The sequence below is a fragment of the Carettochelys insculpta genome, chromosome 1 (assembly GCF_033958435.1).
Source record: "Carettochelys insculpta isolate YL-2023 chromosome 1, ASM3395843v1, whole genome shotgun sequence".
In the NCBI taxonomy this organism is placed as follows: domain Eukaryota; kingdom Metazoa; phylum Chordata; order Testudines; family Carettochelyidae; genus Carettochelys; species Carettochelys insculpta.
The window spans coordinates 274,028,784-274,051,330 of record NC_134137.1 but is presented as its reverse complement, the minus strand read 5'-3'; the positions used below and the strand labels follow the sequence as shown (position 1 = coordinate 274,051,330).

The window sequence follows — 22,547 nt, the reverse complement described above, 5'->3', positions numbered from 1 at the left end:
ATGAACCTGCTGCTTTTGTGCAGGTGGGATACGGTATGAAAATCTCAGTGCAATACATTTGAACAAGCTCTAGTCCCCTTTCATACAATATAAAATAGAAGCACAGAATCACAGGGCTGGAAGGGACCTCAGGAGGTCATCTAGTCCAGCCCCCTGCTTCAAGCAGGATCAACCCCCACTAAGTCATCCCAGCCAGGACCTTGTCAAGCTGGGACTTAAAAACCTCTAGAGATGGAGATTCCACCACCTCTATAGGCAACACATTCCAGTGCTTCACCACCCTCCTGGTGAAGTAGTTTTCCCTAATAGCCAATAAAATAAATAAAATAAAATATATGGTGATACATATCTCATAGAGCTGGAAGGGACCTTGGGAGGTCATTGACTCAGTCCCCTGCCCTTTTGGTTAGAGCAAGCACCGTTCTTTTTTTAATCTATTTGTCCCAGACCCCTAAATGGCCCCCTCAAGGACTGAGCTCACAACCCTGGGTTTATTAGCAGGCCAATGCTCAAACCACTGAATTATCCCTCCCCCATAATTTATAGTTCATCTTATTGCCCCAGATCCCTAAGCAGCCCCCTCACAGATTGAACTCACAACCCTTGGTCTAGTAAGCCCATGGTCAAACCACTGAGCTATCCCTCCTCCAATATGCTGGCAGAATGAATGGAATAGGTCTATAAGTTAATGGATCTTAAAAAATAATAACTCCTCCCAACCCCTAACCCACAGCCCTTTCCTATGATGTGTTCCCCTACACACACAGGAAAATTCAGCAATACTGTACTCTCTAATAACATCCCCTAATATTTTTAAACAAATTTCAGTTACCACTCCACCAACTACTTCAACTAATCTGTCTCTTAGAAAACTATACTTAATATTTTTTACACAAGGCTTTCCCTGAGTTTCAACATACCATTTTTAGTTTCCATTCCAGAATCATGGATCCAAGTGCATCAAAGTGACACAAAGCCAGTGGAGTTGCACCAGGGACTAATTTGTCTCTGCTCTCTTTTTGTAGACTGGCATTGTTAACCAGCTACACAGTTATGCATTTGGACAGTTGTAATGTACAAATCACATTCCATTAATCTTCATACTCTTCTGTCTAAAAACTAGTCGTATTAAAATTGTGGGGTCCCACTGCAATGGGACTTTCTACTAGATAAAAAAATAAAGGATTTTGCCCACAAGCCTGGGCACGATGTTACAGGCAAAAACACTTCCACTGACCTCAATGGCACATGATAAGACTGTTAAAGAGCAAGGAGCAGATCCTCAACTGGTGTACATGGGCTTAGCACCAAATGACTTTCTATACCAAATAAACATCACTATGGCTACGTCTACACTAGCAGACTACATCGAAGTAGCCTATTTTGAAGTAAGAACATCGAAATAGGCTACTTCGACGTGTATCGTCTACACATCCTCCGGGGCTGGTGCCGTTGACATTCAACATCGAAGTAGTGATGGGGAACATCAAAAGGAGCCGCCCCGGAAGGAAATGCTGAGCGTCCACACACACAAGCGCTCCCTGTCAAAATAAGGCGCCCGCAAAGCCTGAGGATGGGGTCACAGGCTAGACTAGCCCTTCTGGGGCAACAGCAAGCCGCTCCCTTAAAGGGCCCCTCCCAGACACACACAGCCTGCACAGCACGAGGTCTGCAGAGCCAACAACCAGTTGCAGACCCCGTGCACACAGCATGGACCCCCCTAGCTGCAGCAGCAGCAGCAGCAGCAGCAGCCAGAAGCCCTGGGCTCAGGGCTGCTGCACACGGCGAACACAGAGCCCCACAGGGGTTGGGCAGAGCGTCTCTCAACCCCTCAGCTGATGGCCACCATGGAGGACCCCGCTATTTCAATGTAGCGGGATGTGGATTGTCTACACACACCCTACTTCGATGCTGAACGTCAAAGTAGGGCACTATTCCCATCTTCGGATAGGAATAGCGAATTCAACGTCTCACCGCATAATGTCGATTTCAACGTCACAATAGCTCACGGCACGTGTAGACACGACGCATGCTATTTTGACGTTGCACCAGCTACTTTGAAGTAGCCGGCTAGTGTAGACGCACCCTATATGTTAAACAGGCACAGCCCACCTTTGAAACCACGTATCAGTCTGAGGGCTGTTTAGCTGCTATTGTTATAAGTAGAACTAAGAGGAAATATTTCTTCAAAACTTTTTTTTCAGAATTTTCATCAAAACCAGCCCAGTTAGAAAAATGTGTTACTTCAACAGACTTTCCCATAGGAAAAAAAAAAAAAGATTTGAAACTTTAAAAAAAAATCAGAAAATTTACATTTTGTCTTTCTGAAACTTCACTTCAGGATGTGGAGCTCCACAGAAAAGTTCACACAGCCAGACGGGGGCTGAATTATCTTTTCCTGATAAATTCTCCAGGATCAGAGGAGGAATGATTGGCATCCTGATGCCCATCGCTCCCCCACCACTGTATACCTCTACATGGCCCCCCAGACTGAGCAGAGAAGCCCCTCCAGTGTCCCAGGATGGGGTAAGGTCCACGGATCCCTTTTTGGCACAAAGGGATTGAGAGGCAGCCATGCATGTATGCGGGCGGAGTGCACAGAAAGGAAAAGATGCAGCTAGTGCTCTTTCAGGGTCCTCTTTTGTTGTTCTGTTTCTTTCAAACAGGAGGGAAAGAAAAATAGTGAAAAACAAACAAAAAAAAAGAGCATGGGAAAATCTGATTGCAACTCCTTCACCCCCAGATTGGTGAGGGGATTCAGGCAGTAAGAAGAGCCCTTGAAAATAGCTTTAACTACCTTCCTTAAACTGACCAAATTTCAAGATCCCTTCAAGCACCTATTATAACTGCATCCCAAGCACATTTAGGTTGATTTAGCTGTTAGACTTGCATGGCGAGGTGATTATCTCACTGGATGATAGCATGGAAGTACATGAAGAGAGCAAATGCATCATATGAAGAACCATATTAAGAAAATACTAATGAATTACTAATGCTATTACTAATTTTGTTACTAACAGTAACACAAATCAGGAAGTAAAAAACAACATCAGGTAATACTCTACCCACCTCTCTGCCCTTACTCCTAAAAAAAACCCTCACTAATCAAATATGGTGCTATCATTTAGATCACAAATCACACGCATGAGGAATTTTCACAAATCGTCCTTACGCTCTGAAGTCTCTGAAAAGCTCTCATTGTATGAAAGTCAATATTCTACCACATACAAGGTATTGTGACTCTCACACTGAACAGACTTTATGTGTAGTGTATTATGGAGGAATGTTGGTGCCTCCACAGCTAAGGTTCACAGTAGCTACTGATTTTAAGCTGGATTTTTCAACCTTCTAGCCACAGCGCAAGTCAACTTCTTCAATGAAATGTTGCATCTCAGTATATAGAACAGGTCTGTACATTGAAGGGTTTGCCAGTACAACACGGCCCGTAAGCTATTCTAGCAAAGAGCTCGTAGAGAGGATGCAGCCTTTACTGGAAAAGTCGTGCCTCTACTAGTAGAGTTTATTCTAGCCGAAACACACTATACCACGACACCTATGCCATCGGCATTAGCTGCTGTTGCCAGCACAGCTCTGTAAATCAGAGATCATGCTTCATCCACGCCCCTCACCAACACAGCTTTGCCAACAAAGTCATTAGTGCAGACTAGGCTGTTGAAAGCTAGACTAGAAACATGACATCTCTCGTTATAATCACAGGCTGCTTTTTAAAAACGGAAACAAATCCCTGAAGGCATCAGTAGCTGAAAACATACACACACACACTCACAAGCCACAGGAAAAAAACAACGTTGCATCTATAATTTTGGATTGAGTTCCCCTTTTGCAACATGGTCCTTGCCAGATGGCTGGGTTCAAGTTCCATTTCCATTAGAACAGCTTGAGAAGGAAGTACTTACTGTACTGTGGCAAATACTAACAAAACAGCAGTCCTGTAAGCACTTTAAAGACTAACAAAATAATTTATTAGGTGATGAGCTTTTGTGGGACAGACCCACTTCTCCAGATAAATAGCATTTCCGGTCCAGACTCAGTTACACAGATACACTGTTTCACACTGTTCAAGGTCACAACAATTAGTTTAAAAAGGAAGTGTGCCATTTTTCTCTACCTTTCCTCACTCCCTGCCCAAAACACATCTTTTTGTTTAGCTGATAGCAACAGCCCTGTTTGAGGACAGACAACCCAGACAAAAATAGCTACTCGATGCCCATCAAACTTAATTAGTGAGATAAGCATAGCTGATGATGCACACATCAGAAGAGGAGACTAGAACACCTACGTATAGTACATCTGGAGATACCACTTAAAGTCAGGCTTTGAATATTTTTTCCAAAATAATAATGTTTCATTCTGCATCACATAGGTTACTAAACTATATATAGTCTTTACTACATGGGTAGTTCTCCGTTTTTACCATATCAAGATTCTTCTCCTTCCCTCCTTCACCCTAACCCCGCTCTTTCACAGCTCTGCTCTGAGCTAGCCAGAGCCTGATTCCCATTTAGTTATATGGGGAAGAAAAGGATGATTCTGATGCAAGGCTGAGAAAACCCTCCCATCTTTCCCCCCCAGTCAGACGCTGTTAAAAGGAAGGCTGATCTGCGCTGATTCTTACTTTTAAACCTAAAAAGTTAGAAAGATCTGGTCATGTTTCTTTTCCTACCTTTAAACTTTTGTCATAATCTCCTATTAGATTCTGCTGCACAAATACAATTGGTACTGAAGTTTCCATAGTTAGCTCATACAGCGCCTCTTGCAGCTTCTTCCCATCCTCTGTAAAATAAAGTACAAAGGAACACAGTCTAAAGTCTTCCTTTATGAAGGCCACACTGTGAAGTGAAATCACAGAGGGGCGTGGCTTTCTGTTTCCCAAGAATGCTCACTCACTTCCCCAAGAACTGGATTACACTTCAATGCAAGCCTGTTTCCTAAGGCAATGATGAGTCACATGCAAAGTTAGGATGACTTGCTATATTTTACTCCGCTGAAATCCAATAAACTGAGCGGCTAAGATTCCTGCCAGTTCAACATTAGACTTGGAAAAAGAAAATAGGGAAATTAGATTTTCCATGGTTAAATCTTTAAACACAACAGTTTTTAAGAAAATTATCACCAATGTTCTTATCTCTCAGCACTCCAGAAAAAAACTCGTTTTTTTCATCAGTTCTTCAGGCTGCTCTCTTATGAAAATGCACTAAATGCTGGGGATGGGTCTCTTTTGGTTAGTTTCTTCAAAACTTTTCTTTCAATTGCAGTTGTTAATATGACTAGGGTTACCATAGTTCAAGTTCCCAAATAGAGGACATCGCCAAGGGGGCAGAATTAGAGGTGAGTAGGTTGGAGGAGGTGGGGGGTGCTGGAGGAGTTTTTAGGGAGTGGGAGTATACCTGGAGGGAGTATTTGGGGGTGGAGTAGGTACCGGGGCAGTTCTGTAGGGAGGCATGTGCAGTCTCTGTTCCCCTCCTTGAATCAACGTCACAGTGACAGCGCAGTTGATGCACATGTAGGACACAGCACCAGCCATCAGTCAGCACCTCCCTGTGACCTCCCCATCCGCAGGGCAGGGAGCTTTGGCCTGGCCTTGTCACCCTGCCAGCTAGGCTCTAAGGCCCCTCAGGGCAGTAGGTGGCATGGCTGAGAGACACTTGGTAGTTCTGCTTACCTGGCAGGAGACAAGCTGGGTGGGATCCGGCAGCTACGGCTGGGGAGGGACCAACTGGGGGGCAGAGACAACTCTTTCTGAGCTGCAGCATCTGCGCTGCTAGCCCTCAGACATTTCCTCTTAATTTGAGCAACCACAGAACTACCACGAAAGAGATCATGTCCGGGAAAACCCAGAGGTTCAGTAACCCTGAATATTACAGAAATTTTTGAGCTCATAGAGCTCCAATGCCAAAATCATTTCACACACAAAGTGCTGTATGAACTCTTAGAATGCCAAGCGAAAGACGGTGAGACTGACTCAAACTCTGAGGAGTACTTTTTTAAAAGGGTGGGTGAGAGCTGTGTCTCCTTCTTGGACATCAGCGTGGAAAAGAAAAAAAAAAGCAAATGAAACAAAACAAAACCCTGTCCATTCACGTTCATAGAAAAGGTCTGTACAACAAATTATGAGAAACAACACACTAATATTCTCCACTCTAGGCTGTCCCGATGGATTTGTGGTCTGGCACAACACAGACTGCAGAGGAGGGGGAACGTCTGCACAAAAGTCAAGTTCTCTGACCAGCTCCACTGTAGGGTTTGTCTTTAGCTGTGTGCATAGTTCTCCTGCGTACTCTAGGGTGCACAGTACAAATTCTGGTTCACACATGTCCATGGCTCAACACACACCTGGCCTAGATACGTGCGTTCATATCTGGCAGTGAGTACACAAAGGAGTAATGCAATCGTGCAACTGAATGTGGACAGACCAACTTAGTGAAAATTAGGCCTTAAATTCTACTATATCCATTTGCTACTCTGTAACATAGGGATAATACACTTTCTAAATTCACAGGGGTGCTCAAACCCTGCCTCACCCCAGGCCCTGTCCCTATGGAAACCCTTCCCCCAATGTCCCACCCCACCCCACCATTCCCCCACCTCTTCCTGCACCCCCCGCCCAGCTTCACCTCTTCCAGCCCCACTTCACCACCTTCCCCGAGTGCACCCTGCCCCTTTCCTTCCCAGCACGTCCTGCACACTGCTGGTCCATGGCAGGCGGGAGGTGTTGGTGGGGAGAAGCTGATCAGAGTGTCCCTAGTGGCAGCTGATCACCCATTATTTTTCCCCTAGGTGCTGTTGCCCAGGAGCACCCCTGGAGTTGGTGCCTATCGGAATTGTGAAAAAAAATTATCTAATGGCTGGAAAGTGCTCTGAAACTACATATTATTATAGAAGTGCCAGGTACTGTTATGAATTATGTAAAAGTCTTAACATCCTGTTTTAGGGAGCCATTGTGTAGGAATCAGTAGTAACACGGAAGTCTGCCACTTTGAGAGGCAGTGCCCCTCTATCAGAGGTTTGGGTCCGACAGAGGCAATTATGAGAAGCACATGGGAAGGAAGGAGTAAGGTGATGCCTGATGAGCCTCTGATTCCTGCCAAGGCTGAAAGAGCTCCACTGAGAGGGCACAAGCCAGGCAGCAGGTTGGCACCTGTGGCTGGGGGACTCCCAGGAAGACAACTATAGCAGGAGTGGCCAACTGGCTCACAAGCCACATGGAGCTATTTTACAGGTAAAGTGCGGCTCATGGAGCCCCACCCTCACCCCATCTCCCATTCTCCATATACCTGACTTGGAGTGGGGGAAGGAGGGTAAGACCTCTGTCTTACAGGAGGGTGATGAATTAGGGACTTCTGCCCAGCATAGCGCAGGGTCTTGGGGCTTCAGCCCTATAGGGTACACCTGCCAGGAGCTTAGCAAAAGTGTGACTGAAGCCTTAAGCCCCAGCTGGCACACCCAAGCTCTTGAACTTCTGAAAATTGTCCTGTGCAGCTCAAAGGGTCAATAACTTTGGCCAGTTATGATCCATAGGAAGACCGGGAAAGAGCTGTCAGAAGAATGCTCTGTAACTAGTTGTATAGTTGGGGCACTGAGACCTGTTGTACCACATGGCAAACCCTAGATATATTTCAAAGACTAACAAAATAATTTATTAGGTGATGAGCTTTCGGGGGTCTGTCCCATGAAAGCTCATCACTTAATAAATTCTGTTGTTAGTCTTTAAAGTGCTACTTGACAGCTTTTTTGTTTTGATAGAATGCAGACTAACACAGCTACATCTCTGTCAGTATTCCCTGGATATATGGGAAACCTCTTCATATTAGGGCGTGCAGCGGCAGTGCCTGCACCACTAGTTCCAGCATCTGTGTTGCCAAGCGCAGAGACACTCTGGCAAGAAATCCCCTAGGTTGGAGGAAGGGTGGCTGCTGCACTTCATTGGACTTTTTGATTTGGGGGGTTTGCTAAAGATTTTCAGTGCAACCAATAGATGGTGCTATCAGGAGAGGGCCTGAACAGACTTGGAGTGCAGTGTTTAATCCTTCCTTTGCTCAGGGAAGAGGATAGCAGCCTACACCAGCACATACTGAGAAATGCTGGGACACAGGTTTTGAGTACGGGCCAGAATATGTATTTGTATTGAAGTAGAACATTCACCCTGCAAAAAGAAAGAAAATACTCCGCGAAAATGCCAAAGTTCTTTGGACACTAAACAAATGAACCAGTCGTATTCCTATAACAAGTTTAAACAGCTTCAGGAATGTTCATGTAAAACCATACTATTAAATTAGATAAAAATATGTTGGTCAGACACGGCAAATTGTGTACAACTAACTCAAGTTACCTCAAGTACCTACCAGGAAATTTTAGTCATAAATTCACAGCCGCTTGGCTGCTCCCTTCTTACACTGGGCAAACTGCCAGAGATGAATGACAAAGCAAAGAACTGCTTTTCATATCCTGTGTTTGTTCTGGCAAACACACAGTATTAATAGTAATTACAATAATGTAGAGAGCTGGTCAATCTATTTTGCCTCAGATAAACTGGTATATTCCTTAGGGTAACATCCACAAGTGGGTCTTGGATCTCATATCTACAACATATGAATCCTTCTCTGAGACAGGGGACATTTAGGGTCACTTTCATAGCAAGTGTAAATCAGCATAACTCATAACTCTAATGAAGTTATGACTTCAGTGGAGCTGGGCTACTTTATACCATGTGAAGATATGACCCATAACATTAGGAAAACCCATAAAAAGCTGGTTAGGCCACAATGCTGGACTACATCTGGCACACTGCAAGATTAAACAAACTATGACACTCCCCTCGCCCTGTAACTAAAAATACGTTAAGGTTAACTGCACTGTGCAATGGATTGTCTTAAAGGTGCTGCCCTGCACTAAAGGGATAAGAACAGGGCTTCTGACAGGGGCCAGAAACGGGAACAATTGTCCTGGATCCCAGTGACTCAAAAGGGCCCAGGGCTCTAGCTGCCCCTGCTACCATGGCAGCAGTGGCAGCCACAGCCCTTTAAAATTACCAAGAGAGCCCTGTCAAGTGTAGTCTGAATGGTGCTGATGGCTGAGTGGTGGAGGCATGGAGCAGTCCATGAGGTACTGAAGGCTGAGTACCCCAGTCCTTCTCCTTCCACCCAAGGCCCTGCCCCTGCCATGGACCCAGAGCCAAATCCCCTCCACATTGCCCAGAGCTCAGTGGAGTGTCTCTGATAATATACCAACGCCAAGAAACTCTTCACAGTATTAAATTACAAACAAAATTCCACATTAAAAGAAAAAGGGAAAAAAGTAACTGTTGTTTAGGTAAGAAAGTGTGGTCAGTCTACTCTAAACCCTTTAAGTCCTCGCTGTGTGGAGCCAACAACTGCACCTCAAGGCAAAGGTCTTTGTTGATTTAAGTAAGAATTTGTTCTCTGTAAGACAAAACAGAAACTGTCTGCTAATTTGCACCGGTGCGCATCAGCACAAGAATCTATTCACAAGGAAGAACTTGTTTTAAAAATTATCTGTCACTACCACACTAACAATCTGGAAGAGAGAACAAAAAATGGCCTTGTTTTAACAGTGATGTGCCACTTGTTTTTAATCCTGTCCCTTATCCCCTCAGCAGTATGGGTTACATCAGCTTAGAGTCCAACCAATTCAGGTACAGTGGGCCGAATTCAAAGGTGATGTGTGCAAGCTACACCTTGATGAGTGGGTGTAAATCAGAAGACTAGATCTTTGGCCCCAACAATTGTACTCTGTTCTGTTGAAGAGGGCAGATATGTTGGCTTTATGCCAGTGTCTTCCACCACCCCTCAATGCCACTGCAGGAGATGTGTCGGGGTTGGCATGGATGACACTGTGCAGGTCTCTGGCCAAAGGACCACCACAAACAAAACCAGTATAAATTAGAGCAACCCTCTGGATAGTCTAAGTTGTGTTAAGATGATCCAGTGTTTGGCTTTTCTGAGATCAGAGAAAGCACAAAGGTGGTTTAGACCTATATTTGCCTCCACAGTCAGGGGTCAATCCATGGCTGTACCAAAGTGAGCAAAATGGCCAGGCAAAGATAATCTCAGTGGATGTAATGTACACACAAGGGACATTATCCACCTTCCAGCGACATTGTGTAAGCCAGGAATAACACACTGATGTCAGAGGAATTGCACTATTGTGATATCATGAGATCAAAACAAAAACCCTGTAGGTGTGGATGAAGGTGTAAGTTACATCAACATAGCCTCGCCCTTCAATTTATCATCTTCTCTTTAGTGTGTTTGGTAAGCACTGTATGTATAAAAGCGGTTTCACTATGACCTCACCTGCTCTCATAGCAGCTAAAACATTTTTAAGAAAAACAGTATAAGATGTAAATCCTGGCCATAAGTATAGCAGAATGAAATATGCAACAGCAATGAATTCCATCTGGTACTGTAGTTTTAACATGTCAGGCAGAGGTCAATCTGCATGGCTGTGTGGAGGAGGCAGGTGGGGAAATGCTTCCCCTGATTTACAAGAACATTTATACTCTCCATGAGGAAAAAACATACCCGCCGCTGCAAAAAAAGTTTGTCTTTAGATTACAGGGAAGAACAGCAATCTCTTTGTTTGCAGATACAGCCAAAGAGGAAGTAGTCACAGGAAATGTTAAGAAAGACTGTGATGCTTACAGACTATCAGCATATTTATTTGCATACAAGAAACGCAGCTGAAAAACGGCCTTACCTGTCTGGTCTAGTTCAAGTGAACAATAAGGAACACTCATGGATTTGAATAGCTCCTTCACCTGCAAAAAGCACAACGTATAAACACTGGCATTACTGCAAAGTACTGAACACTGAAATTTTACTTCTTCCCTTTAATAGGCCACCCATTCATCCTCTTACCTGCTATCTACATCTAGCCTATAATACTCCCCACACTGAGAGGAAGTGTAGATTAAATGTGTAGAGAAGAACCTCAGTGGCCATAGGTTCTCTTCCTGGTTCTGCCACACATTGCCTTATTGTGTCCTTGCACAAGTCACTTAACCAGCCTCTGGGACAAAGTGGGCCTTATTCCCCTTGGGGAACAGTTCCTGTCTCGCACAAGAAATCCCACAAAGTTCTCTTAGGGGCAGGCTAGTGGTTTAAGTGAGACAAGTTTCAAAGCTGCTCTAACTCATCTGACAGTGTAAATTGGTCCATAGGATCAGGGAGCTGGAACTGGCTACTCAGAGCCCTTCCTCCATTAAAGTCACCTCCCTAAACCAAGCAGAACACAAACACGAGGTCAAATTCAGCCTCTTTTTTTAATATAATGTTGATGAGCCCTTTAAAATCCATTAAAAAGTAGTCATGTTAGCCTCATGGTAAGTCAGAAGTGAGGTTGATTGTTCTGCCCTGTTTGAAGTTAGTTGGACAAGATGTTCTTTAATTCTGCTGCTTTAAAATAGAGGTGAACACCAAAGTTCCAAAGGTCTTATTTTTTTCTTCCATTTTGGCCAGTCTGTCCTTATAAGCAATACCCTGAAAAAATCAGACACTCGTGCTACTTTATCTGTCCATTACAAGTTTAAGTAGATGCCATAATCTTAGTGTGCTGTGGCTGTTCTGCTCTGTGGCTTTTGAAGTCTTAGGGCCCAACCTAGCTTCCATCCAAAAGTTGAGCTTGCGCACAGTGAGGGCAAGATGGCAGATGACTTGATCTAGCATTCAGCTGAAAATACTGTACATTTGGTTTTCGGTTTTAACTGATAATATTGACAAAATGGTACCAACATAAAAATGAAATCAAAGCTTATTCAATAAACACTGGGCAAAACTGTGGAAATGGTTATTTGTATCTAAGGCAATGATGGACAATGACGTATCCTCAGTGGGCCACATGAACAGCCCTCCTTCACCTTAGGTGGTTGTAGCAGCCCACAACCCCCTCCGGGGCTCCACCTTTAGCTCCCCCTCTGTAACACAGCTTTCGTGCACTGGGCCATCAGAGCACCTCACTTACCTGCTCCTCCCCCTCCCTCCCAGCAGTTTAGGAGTGTGTTGAATTGCCTGATTTGTGCTCAGTTCCCACTCCTGCCCCTCCCTCCTGAAGCTGGAACAGCTGTGAACAGCTGATTCATGGCATTCCAGCTCTGGGAGGAGAAGGAGTGGGGTAAGAAAGTAAATCAGGTGATTTATGTGGTCTGAAGGTTCTGGGAGGGAGGGGAAGGCACAGAAAGTGCAGGATACAGTGCCCCAGTCTGGGAGAGGCGTGCGGGGGAGGGAGCTAGCCAGAGAGTCCACGGGCTACAGGTTGCCCACCAGGGATTGAAGGGCTCTTCTACATGGAGCAGTAATGCCCACTAGGGCAGTGATCTCGAATGCCTCTAACATCCTATGCATTAATAATTCCATGCTGGTCCTGCTGGTGCGCACGAATGATTTTTTTTTTTTGAATAGTGGGACTGGAAGAGACCTCAAGAGGCCATCAAGTCCAGCCCCCTGCCCTCATGGCAGGACCAAGTACTGTCTAAACCATCCCTGATACACATCTATCTAATCTGTTCTTAAATATCTCCAGAGATGGAGAGTCTACAACCTCCCTTGGCAATATATTCCACTGTGCTTTAATTCCATAGCGTGCTTTAACGTAGTGCTGTTTAAAAAAGTACTACATTAAAATGCAGGAGGGAGCATTATGAATAAATTATTTATTACAGTATATGTACAAAGCGAAAGCCCCATAGTGCCCTGCACGGTGGACATCCACTTAAAATTGCTAAAATTAAAAATAAATACTGAATCAAAAAATACTAAAAATAAACCCTGAATAACAGAAGCTGTAATTAACAGGAACAATAGGGCTGCGATTTAACATAGATCTTCTGCTAATGTAGGACTGAATTTGAAATTTGAATGTATAAAATCTTATTCCAATTGCCCATCATTTTTAAAATTGATTTATTAACTTGAAAAAACTCCTCTTCCCTTTGAGAAAATATAAATGTTTTTAATTACACCCATTAGAGTAAAGATGTACAATTAATGTCTAGATGCATATGCAGGTAATTACAATAATAAGTGAGAAAATATCTTTATGTAGCTGTGAATTGCCTTCTGGGAACTTTGCAGCCCGAATCAAAGTTAAACAAGTTATCCATAACAGAAAGAAAAACCCATCCCCATTTAACAGAATGATAATCCTTAATTAATCAAAACCAATGAATATGAATGAAAGACAGAAACTATTCTTCACAATTTTGTTTTTCCAAAGGACAAAGCAGATAAATTAGTAATGTTTCAAAAAAAACCCCTCTAAATAGCAAAGCAAGGGTATTGTAGAAACAAAGTAACTCAAGAGGAGGTATTGACAAAGGGATAATAGAGTCCACTCCATAATGAATAAGAAATCTCATCTGGGTCACCTATCTGAGGGACTGATCCAAAGCCTTGAAGTCAGTAAGAAAATCTTAATATTGAACCAGGCCCTGAAAGACTAGGCTTGTAGGAAGAGCCAGAATTTAACCCTTTCAGCTTAATTTCCAAGCGGAGATCATCTGGAAAACAAGCATTTTATGGCTCTCCTTCAGCAAAGCGCTTCAGCATATGCTTGGATTTAAGTATATGCTTAAGTAGGTCCCACTGAAGTAAACTGAATTTAAACATGTGTTAGGCACATGCTTAAATACTTTGCTGTACTCTGGCCCATGAACCGGACCAGATATTTGTCAGGGACAGCAAGATGAATGCCAGACCATGTTTGGACTAGGAAAAGTAGAGGAAACAATAACTAAGACCTTGATCCTGAAAATGGCTTCACAGGGACAGAGTCCCGTGCCCATGTGGAACCATGCTGAAGTCAATGGGATTTGGCAACTCAGTTACTTTGGTGAAAGAGGCTGAACTTGTCACAATATGAGAAATCCTGTGTACCTCTGCTTGAAAATTAACATATTACCTTAGCAGAGTGACTGCATGCTGTGTTACTGAAGATCATAACTGTGTTTTGATCTATGTAGGCTTGTATCTTAACCTGCAGGTCTGCAACTTTATTTTTGCAGGAAGCTGCAATGGCTTGTCCATTGTCTGCATGCTGAGCTGCATGATGATAATCTTCTGTTGCTACAAAAATTAAAACAAAGAGGAATAACCAAAAACCAGATTAAAAAATGGATTATGATAAAGATGACGTACTGATAAAACGTTCAGATTAAATTAAATGTTAATGATTTCTTTCAAAAAGTTTCTTTTTAAATAATTCCCAGTTATAGTGTTCAATTGCTCTTTCTCTGTCCCCTCTCGCCTACCAGCAGGGGAAGTCTAAGGCCATGGTGTCCATCCAGTTCTGAAACAGTGGCTACTGCTATAATGAACCAGCCACATAAAGTAATTCTGAAAATATATTTATTGTTCACACTAACTAGCCACATTCGACCAGACACGTAGCTAGTGGTTAGAGTGCTGAACGCCGCGGGTAAGGGTACTTTGTGCTGGAGGGCTGATTCCCAGCTTGTACAGGCATACTTGTGCTAGCATGCATCAAGCTAGTATGTTTGAAAATAGAAATATAGCTGCATTCACACAGGTAGTGGCAAGCAGCAGCACAGTCTAACTGCCCTCAGTAGCAACCCTCCTGAACCCCCTGGTATGGCTAACCTGTGCTGTCACTCACTGTTGCATATGCTAGTGTAACTACATTACTGGTTTTAGTGCACTGTCTCAAAGAGTGCTAGGGTGAGTGTGTGGACATTCTCTGAGAATCACACGCCTAGTTAAGCACAAATGCAGCCACAGGGCATGAAATCCTGAACCTTCTCAAGTCAGTGGCAAAATTCCCAATGACTTCAGTGAGGCCATGATTTCAGTGCATTACATTTTGTTGAAACGCCTTACACATTCACATTTTTTTTTTTTGCCATGGAAATCATCACTGAGACGTCTTTGCAGAGCCTAATTAATGTGGTCCACCTAGCCAGATCTCACTCCAGAATGGGAGCTTTCAGCATCATCAGCTGAGCACCAGTGTTCCAAGAGTGACTCAAGCCTTTATCATATTCTTTTCCCACATGACAATGGCAAATTTTCCGTAAAGCATATGGGGATTTAATCATGAGGTGATAATTAATGTTAATGGAGATGTTGTACATGAGCTTAAATAGATTATGTGCTATTTTTAAATGTTTCCACAGTATTCACACTATAAATTACACAAACTTAATATAGAACTAAGTTGTAGCAATTTATCCAATAGCTCCTACACTAATACTCCTCTCTTAATGACAGAATTTACTACAAATTATTTATTAATACTGATTTACTCCAGTATCTGAACATTTCCATCTCCCATTTTATTTTAAATTAAATTAAACTGGTTAAAATAAACAAATATAAGATTAGTGTAGATTTGTACTATAACAAATGCCAGTACGAGGTCTCATAAAACGCTTTGTATGCCACATTGGCTACATCTACGCTAGCACACTACATCAAAGAACCCTATTTTGACGTAAGAACATAGAAATAGGCTACTTCAACATGTATCATCTACACATCCTCCAGGGCTGGTGACGTCGACGTTCAACGTCGAAGTAGCGATGGGGAATGTCGAAAGGAGCCGCCCTGGAAGGAAACACGGAGCATCCACACACACAAGTGCTCCCCGTTGAAATAAGGGGCCAGCAAAGCCCCAAGCTGCTCCCTCAAAGGGCCCCTCCCAGACACACTTGGCCTGCACAGCACAAGATCCACAGAGCCGACAACCACTTGCAGACCCCGTACACACAGCATGGACCCCCAGCTGCAGCAGCAGCCAGAAGCCCTGGGCTAAGGGCTGCTGCACGCGGTCACCATAGAGCCCCGCAGGGGCTGGACAGAGCATCTCAACCCCTCAGCTGATGGCCGCCATGGAGGACCTCACTATTTTGAAGTAGCGGGATGCGGATCAGCTACACGCGCCCTACTTTGACGTTGAACATTGAAGTAGGGCGCTATTCCCATCTTCAGATGGGAATAGCGATTTTGATGTCTCGCCACCTAACGTCGATTTCAATGTCAAAATAGCACACGGCACGTGTAGACGTGACGCATGCTATTTTGACGTTGTGCTGGCTACTTTGAAGTAGCCAACTAGTGTAGATGCACCCATTTTGTAGTATTTTACGGGAATCATCCTCTAACAGTATCAGTAGTTCTTAGTACATTGGCTCTGATCCATCAATTTCAGGGACATTTAGGAGCCTACATGCTTTGTGGATTTTGGACATAGCCTATCTTCAGAACATTATGCAAATGTTAACTATTGGTATTATGTGTCCTGTCTCTACATTACCTCACTAACATTTGTTATTTTTCCTAGTCATTGAATTTAGAATCCAATTCCACAAACCAAAATGGGATTGCTTATATGTGTAAGTCTAAGAACTGCATACATGAGTAAAGGTTGCGGGATCAGGTCCTACAATTGTGAACTGCTCAGGGTTAGAGCTTTGTCTTTTAGTTATTTATAAAGCTCCAAACATATTTATGAGCTAGTAGTAGAAAGCCGTACTTCATATGGACACAAATATTAGTTAACCGCATAGTTGACATTTAATAAAATTCCAACCATTATGTAATCTAACATTTCATGCTCTTTGGACATACTCACATCAATTATTCTTCTTTTTATACAACTAATATGCCTCTGAGCAATGGATCATTTTAACATGACTAACAAGATGCAGCATACTGGAAGTGGAATAAACAAACTAAGTGATTAGTCTCTATAAAGTCTTTATTGTCCCTTATTTGAGATGACCTGCATACCTGAGCTTCCTGCTCTGCTGCTCATAATTACTGTGGTCAACAAAATCTGGGGCAACCACAATAACAGCAGCTAGATTTTCTGGCACACATTGAATGGATTAAAACTGGCCAACTAATATGCTTTCAAAATGTAATTGTAAATGAAGAGTTGTAATAAAGCGGTTGTGTTTTCAATGGGGACCAACAGGTACTGGCTCTTGGTGCTGAACTACTTTACATATTTATCAATGATGTAATAGAAAACAGAAAATCATCACTGAAAAAGTCTGCAGATGACAGAAAAGTTGGGAAGCGGTAAATAATGACGAGGTCTGGATTGCTTGGCAAACTGGGTAAAGGTAAATGGTGGGTGTCTTAATATGGCAAACTAAATGTATACATCTAGGGACAAAGAATGTAGGCCATACTTACAGGATGGGTGACTATAATCTGGGACTCTGAAAAAGATTTGGGGGCTGTGGTAGATAATCATCTTAATATGAGATCCTAGTGTGATGCTGTGGCCAAAAGAGCTCAGCTAATGCCATCCTGGAATGCAGAAATGGAACTCTTGAGTAGGAGTCGAGAGGTTATGAGTATGGCCACTGTGGGAATGCTGCACCCTGTTCTGTTGCCCATGATTCAAAACAGATATTGACAAATTGGAGAGAGTTCAGAAAAAAGCCACGAGAACGATTAAAGAGCTAGACGACATGCCCTATAGCTGGGGTCTGCAAACAAAATAGCGAGAAGAGACTTCTTTTCAAATTCAGTGACAAAATCAATACTTCAAGAGTCGCAATGCATGTGAATACAAGATGGTGTTTAACAAATAATGTCAAACTGTAATTTTGCCACGCCTGTTTTAACAGTGCAAATGCAATGATTTGTACCAGTTAGAAAATTGTTACCCCCACCTCCAGGCTTTATCTGCCTCAGTCCCCAAATCTGCCTCCCATCCCCCAGCTTTACCCCCACATCCCGCACCTCAACCCCAGGTTTAACCCCTCCAGCCCCAAACCACCACCCCAACCCCAGGTTTAACCACTTCAACCCCAAACTGTGCCCCCCCAAACATCAGGTTTAACCTCTTCAGCCCTAGGATTTATCTGCCTCAGCCGCTGAGCTCCGCATGCTGACACTGCTCCTCCATCGCCTCCACCTTTCCTCCGCCCTCCCCCCAGCTCTCCTGAAGGCTGACTTCCCCCATGTGGAGTCCTACTGGCTTCCTCGTCCATGGCTCCTGCCCTGCCAGCTTCCTCCCTGCAGCAGCTGACTGCTCAGCAGCTCCATACGCGGTGGCAGCCTCCAGAGCTGCAAGAAGAGTCAGCAGCAGCAGCACTTGGAGCTGCAAGTGGCTCCTTAAAGAGCCGCACGTGGCTCCTGAGCAACAGGTTGCCAACCCCTGCCCTATAGTGATAGATGCAAAGGGCTCACTCTATTTAGCTTAACAAAAAGAAGGTGAAGGGGTGAGCTGGTTACTGTCTGTAAGTATCTACATGAGGAATCTCATCAAAATGAGTGATTGGGCAACAAAATGGCAAGTGAAATTTAATGTGGATACAAGTAAGGTAATGCACATTGGAAAAAATAACCCCAACTATACTTACAATATGATGGGGGCTAATTTAGCTATAACTAATCTGGAAAGAGATCTTGGAGTTATCATGGATAGTTCCTTGAAAACATCCACACAGTGCGCAGAGGCGGTCAAAACAGCAAACAGGATGTTAGGTATTATTAAAAAAGGGACAGAAAATAAGACAAGGAGTATCTTACTGCCCCTATATAAATCTACAGCACGCCCACATCTTGCATACTGTGTACAGATGTGGTCTCCTCACCTAAAAAAAATTATCCTAGCACTAGAAAAGGTTCAAAAAAGGGCAACTAAAATGATTAGGGGCTTGGAACAGGTCCCGTATGAGGAGAGGCTAAAAAGATTGGGACTTTTCAGTTTAGAAAAGTGGAGACTGAGGGGGGACATGATAGAGGTATATAAAATTATCACAGGTGTGGAGAGGGTGAATAAGGAGAAGTTATTTACTTGTGCCCATAATACAAGAACTAGAGGACACCAAATGAAATTAATGGCTAGCAGGTTTAAAACTAATAAAAGGAAGTTCTTCTTCACCCAGCGCACCGTTAACCTGTGGAACTCCTTGCCAGAGGAGACTGTGAAGGCTAGGACTATAACAGAATTTAAGAAAGAGCTAGACAAATTCATGGAGGTTAGGTCCATAAAAGGCTCTTAGCCAAGGGTAGGAATGGCGTCCCTGACCTCTGATTGTCAGAGGCTGGAAATGGACGGCAGGAGACAAATCGCTTGATCACTGTCTTTGGTCCACTCCCTCTAGGGCACCTGGGACTGGCCACTGTCGGCAGACAGGCTACTGGGCTGGACAGACCTTTGGTCTGGCCCAGTAACGGCCATTCATATGTTCTTATGTAATAATATTTAACAATGAGCTCTGCAAACTGGGAGAGACATGTATAACACAGCCCAACTCCTGGAAGTTGAAACTAGACAAATTCAGCCTGGAAATAAGGTATTTTTAAGAATGACAGTAAATAGCCACCAGACCAATGTATCGAAAGGTCATGGTGGATTCTCAATCATTTTAAAATCAAGATTGGATGATTTCTAAAAATCCAGTTTTAGGAACTATCTGGGGGACATTTTATGGCCTTGTGCTACACAGGAAGTCAGACTAGGTGAGGACAACGGTCCCTTCTGGTCTTGGAATTTATAAATTTGTCACCTTGTTAACTCTTTGGCAGACCTTTTATCTACTCTTAGTTGTCTCGTTCCCTCTGCCTCTATTCTTGATTGCTATCTTGGCCCTACCAAGAAAAATCTCACCACATTTGTGATATCTCAACACACTGTTTATTGGCACATCTCTTATAAACCAAGATCTGCTCTTTAGGGTGAAAATATACAGTCTTCCCCCGCCTTACGAGGGTAATTCATTCCTGAAAAACTCCTCTTAGGGTGAATTCTTGTAAGTCAAAAATGAAATTACCATTAATTTCAATGGGAAAAAAATTTATGCGCTCCTGAGCCCCAAAATTTACACCCATTTACGCTAAAACAACACCAAATCCCATTAAAATGAACACCATTACGTCAATAGTTAACATTTGTTGGCATAACACAACCTAACAAGACATTTTCCCTTCATTAATTACTCTACAATATGTCTGTTTACCTGCAGAGACAGGGGAACGGAAATTGAAGAGCACCTGGGAGGGGGGCGCAAAGCTGGGTAGCTGCCTGCAGCTGCAGAAGCAGGGCTGGTGCAAGGGGGCGGGCACGGCAGAGCAGGGTATGGGGAGGCACGGGGAGGCAGCCTGGTCTGAGCGCAGCTTAGGTTAAGTGGGGAGGGGGCAGTGTCAGGGGCTGGCTGCGCGGGAAGCTAGGCAGGCACAGGAGGCCCCCAGTTGGCAAGGGGCGATGCCTCGCTTGTGTGGGGCTGCGCGGCAGAGAGGCCCTGCCAGCAGTGGCTGAGGTGCTAAATGCAAAGGAACACCACAGGCGGCAAACGGTGCCCAAGGTACAGCTGCGCAGGGTGGGCAGCAGCAGCGCCCTAGGGAGCAAGAGGCGGGGATGAGGCTGGGATGGGCTGCACGCCCAGGAGCCACATCTCGCGGGAGCACCTGGGAACCCGTGGCCACCGGCTGGGCCGGGGCACACCGGTGCTGCAGAGCCGAGGTGGAGACCCAGACCAGCCACAGGTAAAGGCTGGGCCGGGGGCTCTGGGAAACCTCTGCCAGGCACTGCGGAGAGACGCGCCAGGTGAGATGCAGCTGTAGGCAGCTGTTGCCTGGAGCTGCAGCCTTTCTCCCGCTGCATGGCATCCGTGTCCCGCTGAGGTGCATGAAATTGAAATCGGTCCTCGTAAATTCAAGGAAATGCCTCATAAGACGAGGTAGGGGTTTTAAAGCAAACTTCTTGTAAACTTGAATTCTCATAACCCGAATGGGTGTATCTCGGGGTATGACTGTAAACAAGCTTAAAGACTGGTGAACTGATTCTGGTTCATAAGCACCACAGATGGTAAGGGTGAGGTGTGAGAGGAGAAGAAAAGGGTCAGCCTGGGGAGGGGTACATGCCCTCCAGGGCTCTGGAAATAGGATGAGCTGGTTGGTTGATCAGGCCCCACCACCTCATACACACACCCTTCTCATAAAAATGTAGAGCTGGAAGGGACCTGAGGGGGTCACCCGCTCCAGTTCCTTGCAATGAAGCTGGACCAAGAAAACGGAAATAATCTCTACAAGTAACAAGCAGTCATGTGGCACCTTAAAGACTAATTAAAGTTAGATAATCTCTAGCAGGGGTCTGTCCAACCTGCTCTTAGAAACCTGTACTGATAGGGATTCCACGACCTCCTTGGGGAAGCCTGTTCTACAACTTAACTACCTTTTTACTTAGTAGTAGGCATCCTTCAGTCTGCACAGACTATGGATTGCGCCCTTTAAAGTTTCAATTGAGGACTTCATTTACAGTGTCTATTGTGACTATAAAGACCCACACGAGAGTGACAGTCCTTGCTGCATCTCTTGCAGATGTAGTGGGTGTCTGGCAAGTCCTTATTGTGCTTTCTGTGCGCTCGCTTCTCCTCTGCTAGCTGTCTGATCTTCATCTCGCCCTTCTGAAGGCCCTTGTGTAACCCCTGCCTCCATCTGCTGCGGTCGTCTGCTAGTTCTTCCCAGTTGTCCAGCTTGATGTCTACCTCTCTGAGGTCTGTCTTGCAGACATCTTTGTAGCGCAACTGGGGGCGTCCGGGAGGTCTTTTGCCAGAGGCTAGCTCACCATACAGAATGTCTTTTGGAATCCTTCCATCACTCATCCTGTGGACGTGGCCAAGCCAGCGGAGCCGACGCTGCCTGAGGAAGGTGTGCATAGTTGGGATTTCAGCTTGCTCGAGGACGGCGGTGTTGGTCTCTCTGTCCTTCCATGCTATTCCAAGGATGCGCCTGAGGCAGCGCAAGTGGAAGACGTTCAGCCTCTTTTCCTGGCGGGCATACAGGGTCCAAGTCTCGCTGCCACAAAGGAGGGTGCTGAGGATGCAGGCTCTGTAGACTTGCATTTTGGTGTGAGTGTACAGCTTGTTGTTATTCCACACTCTCTTGCTGAGTCTGGACAGAGTTGTGGCCGCTTTTCCGATCCTCCTATTTAGCTCAGTGTCCAACGACAGGGTGTCAGTGATGGTGAACCCGAGGTAAATGAACTCGTGGACGACCTCTAACGTATAGTTGTCAATGCTGATTGATGGGGATTCAGCAACATCCTGACCGAGTACATTTGTCTTCTTTAGGCTGATGTCAAGCCCAAAGTCCTTGCATGCTTTGCAGAACTGATCCAGCAGTTTTTGAAGCTGGTCTTCTGTGTGAGACACTACAGCAGCATCGTCTGCAAACAGCATGTCTCTGATAAGGACTTCCTGCACCTCAGACTTAGCTTTCAGCCTTGCAAGGTTAAACAGTTTCCCATCAGATCTTGTGTGCAGCAAGATGCCCTCTGTTGAAGATTCAAAGGCATGCTTCAGGAAGAGTGCGAAGAAGATCCCGAACAATGTCGGAGCAAGCACGCATCCTTGTTTGACGCCGCTCCTGATTCTGAAAGCATCCGATAATGCGCCGTCATATTGGATGGTTCCTCTCATGTCTTCGTGGAACGACTGGATCATCTTGAGTAACCGTGGAGGACAGCTTATCTTGTGGAGCAGTTTGAACAGACCATCCCTGCTGACCAAGTCAAAGGCCTTGGACAGGTCGATG

At 44.6% G+C, this 22,547-nt stretch overlaps 1 protein-coding gene across 2 annotated transcripts in view; it reads right to left on the bottom strand.

Moving 5' to 3' along the window:
• Positions 1 to 22,547, bottom strand: part of TXNRD1 (thioredoxin reductase 1) — a 73,699-nt gene that overhangs the window by 33,505 nt on the left and 17,647 nt on the right. For both annotated transcript variants that reach the window (XR_012647293.1, XM_075007779.1), the window contains exons 2-4: positions 13,936 to 14,099; positions 10,738 to 10,798; positions 4,685 to 4,794 (exon numbers count right to left, since the gene is read on the bottom strand). Coding sequence is in view for 1 of the 2 variants with exons in the window: in XM_075007779.1 (XP_074863880.1) it covers positions 4,685 to 4,794; positions 10,738 to 10,798; positions 13,936 to 14,099 (335 nt within the window). In the remaining variant the exon portion in view is untranslated. The remainder of the gene's footprint in view (positions 1 to 4,684; positions 4,795 to 10,737; positions 10,799 to 13,935; positions 14,100 to 22,547) is intronic.